Source organism: Atta cephalotes (genome assembly GCF_000143395.1).
Source record: "Atta cephalotes unplaced genomic scaffold scaffold00089, whole genome shotgun sequence".
In the NCBI taxonomy this organism is placed as follows: Eukaryota; Metazoa; Arthropoda; class Insecta; order Hymenoptera; family Formicidae; genus Atta; species Atta cephalotes.
Window position 1 is genome coordinate 35623 of NW_012130153.1, and position 4428 is coordinate 40050.

Sequence of the window (4428 nt, forward strand, 5' to 3'; positions counted from 1 at the left end):
GAGAGAGAGAGAGAGAGAGTGCGTGCGCGCGCGCGCGCGGGCGGGCGCACTCGCGAGGTCGCTTGTGTTTGGAACGTCGTCAACTTTTCTGCAATGTGACGATGCGGAGGATGAATGGTTACTAGCGTCATGTCGCAGCAGTGCACGCGCCTGGGAACGGGTGTGCGGCCGGAGTCGGAGTACGTATGAATGCCGGCCGGGCCGAGGCGTCTTGAGACGTCCTGAGACGTCCTGAGTCGGCGACACGCACGGCCAGCGCTGAGCGCAGCGGAGCGACGATCGTTGGAAAAATGCCGGCGACGCGACCGCCGCACGACGACGACGACGGGCCCTTGTTGTTGTTGTTGCCGCCGCTGTTTCACCGAGACGAGCTCGCTCGCGCGCGCGGTGCGCCGCGACCAACGACCGACGCGGTCGCGGATTCCTGAAGCGAGCGTACCGGTTGGAGTGTGCCTTCGCCTTCGCCTTCTCCTTCGCCTTCGCTGTGAGCCGTGAGCTGTGAGCCGTGAACCGGCCGGACGTGTGTCTCGTCTACTCGTCTACTGCTCACTACTGGTTGCGTGTAGTCGCGTACTGGTTTAGGTTAGGTGTGCCGGCACATAACCTTAAAACAAGCAAGCGGCACCAACTAACAACCATTCTGAGCCGCGTCACCGTCCTGGAATTATTATTCGTAAGAACGATCGGGAACGAATTTGTGCGGTCTCGTTCAATTTGCGTGTCGGATTTCTACGCAGTGGGTGATCGGTGAGGGTGGAATGAGCTGGGTGATCACAGGACAATGAAGGCCAATGGGACAAACAATGGTGATTTTCTTTTACATATGTTTATTTCTGCAAGTGTACTTTCTAGCAGGGTGATTTTTCACTCTCTCCTTATTCATTAAGAAAAGAATGTGCAAAACTTTGTGATGATGTTCATACTTTGGAGTATTGTTTACATAGGATGAATCCTTGGATGCTCTTATAAACATAACAATCTTTACTATTTATGTAAGATACATTTGTATGATAGCTCATTCCTATGGTTTATATGAGCTGCTTTTCATTACTTTTTCTGTCATGAATGTGATACGAATAAGATAGTTTCAGGCATCAGTGATTCATCTACTGCAAGCGCAATTTAATTTTCGATAAGAAAGGTATATTCCTTTAAATTTACATCAATCATTGATGTGATCAATGTATTTATTAATGCTGTTGTTAATATGTATTATTAGTTTACTGTAATTGAAAAATGTTATTTATACTGTATAAGGTGCTTTACAAGGAGACTTTTAGAATATACAAAATGTCTTAAGAATGTGTAATGTGTGAATACACAATTGAGTATCGAAAGCCTAAACGGTTTGAGTTGAATCTTTAGTGTTTAAATGTTCGATGTAAATTTAATGTATACATAACATTCAGTTCTGCAATTTATGCGACGAAACCATTTTCTTGAAATGCGATATACAGAACTATAATATCACAAATTAAATGGACAAGCAATTTAATAACATTGGCACTAATAAGCATCCTAGAAAGCTATAAATAATTTATTGCGAAAAACGTTACCTCAATCAACATTTATCGCAATAATTAGTACATGTAAGGAAATGTGCATGCGTTTCGGTGCACAAATTGTAAAACTGGATAATATGCATAACATAAATTTGTACCAAAACATTATTTAAGTATCAAAAATCCAGGTCACATCGTTTATACTTGTAGAGTATGTTCTCCAAGGCATTCTAAGCAAAAGTTCATGTACACTGTAAGTCAATTCGGTTCGATTATTGAAATATGAAAAATTTATTCTTGTCAGTAGTGCCCAACAACGGGTTGAAAGCACCAATTTCCGTTAGATACGCAGTGTGTTATTTTAAATATTTATTTTACATTGAAAATTAGCTTTTAAGTAATAATTAAAGTAATCGCACATTTCAATAGTAAAAATGTATCTAGAAATTTGTAGCAGAAATCATAATGGTTAATGAGCTATTTATTATTACCACTACAAATTTCTAGATATATGTTTGTCGATTAATAGACTGTTTAAAAACAGTTAATCAAGTGTGCTACGTTATTCCTAAGAATTGTCTAAAATATTTAGCTGAATATACAGATATAGTGTTTTGGTACAATGAGCAGCAGACAGTAGCAAAACAGAAGATGAACATTTTGAATTAATATGATTAAGAGATAATTAATATGATTAAGAGATAATATTCACATAAAACGTGCAAACATCTAGTATTTTTTGTCTTATAATATACATGTAAAATTTTTTATGTCTCGATAAGCCGAATTGACTTGTATATCTGTATGTGAATTTTTTTGCTGAAAATGATCTCTGAAAGTTTGTTGTTTCCTTTGTCAGATCACATACATGAAACAATCTCTCATTCCTTTGTATCTTCTATTTCTCTATATTTTAATCTTCAAATTAATTCTTATATCAAGTTATTATAGTTACATTGTAAAATTAATATAAAAGAGACATAATGTTAAGGTATATATTGTCACTATATTGTTCATTTATTTACAGGCTGTAGCCGCCTAAATACGCCATTGGCAGCCACCACCACGCTGGAGGATCCCGGTACACCAGCCTCCTGGAAGGGCCCGCCGCCCGGTTCGGAGGCATCGCCTTTTACGCCCAATTCCGTCGGCCAGGGTGGTGGTCCTGGCTCGGGTCCATACAACAGTACAGGCGGTCCACCTAGTAATGCAGGCTTTCAAGGGCCGAGTCCGTTTCCCGGCAACGCCGGTAGTCCAGCCGGGGCACCGCCATACCAGGGCCCACCGCCTGGTTCGGCGACGCCACAGTACACCGCCTCCCCCGCGCCGAGCGGTTCTTCGACGCCCGGTCCTGGACCACCACCTAATTCCACCGGTTTTCCACCACCCCCGAATAACTCTGGTCCACCGTACAACGGGCCCGGGCCCAGTCCGTTTGGATCACCTTCCGGTGCGCCACCGCAATTTGTTGGCCGTCCCGGCTCCTCGGGACCACCGTTTGTACCACCTGGTGCCGGTAATCCGCATTTCCCCTCGCATGGTCAGCCGTTCGGCGGACCACAGTACGGTATACCACCCGGAAGTCCTTTTGGACCAGGAGGACATCCTATGGCTGGACCTATGGGACCTGGACATCCAGCGATGATGGGACCTGGTGGTCCTGTTGATAGGCTCGATCAAGGGTAAGTTTTTAACTTTGATTTCTTGCATGTTTTCAATCTACAAAGCGCGAGTAATTATTCTACTCCAAAATAATTATGATTATTAAATCTAGGGATTTTTTGCTATATAATGTTTATAGGGAAGAACGTGTTTTTCCTGTGTACATGCTGATAACCTCACAGATATTGAAATAGAGCTTTGCTCGCTCTGTTTTGCATGTATAATTTATGTTCGTGAATTATCTAATGTTTCGACATTACGCTCTCTGATCGAAGCAAACGTTAAAATTTGCTATAAACAATAATACACACAAATATATAATTATTATTCCTACGAATCGCTATTGTGTGAATTACAATAAACTCCGTTATGGATATTTTCGCGGGCGTTAAAATACATATTACTTTAAATTAAATTCCATTTTCTAATTATAAACATATTATACTAGAAAACTTTGGAAAGATTTTATGTACTGAGAAATGGAGCGCGATTTGTAGAGAAAGTTGCACGCAGCAGCGGTTACACTAATGATTATTAATCGCAGTGAAAGTTGCTATTATTCTGATTTGCTGTAATTTTAGATTAGAGAATTGCAGAATATTTAGGAAACATGAATGTAAAATTTTACGATCTACATTTTAAAGTGGTAAATCAACGGAGAAATGAAATCTTTTTTTCGTTATTCGCAATATATATATATATATATATATATTTACTGGAGAAAAATCTATTTTAAATTTAGCTCTTCTTCATATCTGGATTTTATGTATAAATATTTTATAAATAATTTGTAATTAAATTAAATACTATATTAATTAAGTTAAATACTATGTAATATAATATGAATACTAAGAAGAAATTGTTCGTTTGATTACATTAATTTAGTTGTTTTTATTTCTTTCATTCTTCATCGAAAGAAATAAAGACGAACGAAATTAATTTAGTCAAATGAATAATTTGTTCTTTTTTTTTAGACAACTAACGAACCATAGTATGAAACCATGAAAATAATTTCAGTTATTATAGTGATATATCTTCTTGGATCTCTCTCGTTATTGTACACTGTAGCTTTCAAGTTTTTTACATTCATTTTACTATTTCATTTCTTTTAATATTTTTTTTTATCGATTATTCTTATGACTTTAATGAAAAGAGACTCATTCCTATATTTTATATTTTTAGAAAAAAATGATATATGTTTCTATATTTAATTTATTCTTGTATATATATATATATATATATATATATATATATATATATATTA

At 38.1% G+C, this 4428-nt stretch overlaps 1 protein-coding gene across 1 annotated transcript in view; it reads left to right on the plus strand.

Annotated features, from left to right (window-relative positions):
• Positions 1 to 3358, plus strand: part of LOC105624820 (proline-rich protein 2-like) — a 9276-nt gene extending 5918 nt beyond the window's left edge. Inside the window, exons 2-3 of the mRNA XM_012206170.1 lie at positions 2530 to 3184; positions 3304 to 3358. Coding sequence (XP_012061560.1) covers positions 2530 to 3184; positions 3304 to 3358 — 710 coding nt within the window. The remainder of the gene's footprint in view (positions 1 to 2529; positions 3185 to 3303) is intronic.
• The last annotated feature ends 1070 nt before the right edge of the window (positions 3359 to 4428 follow it).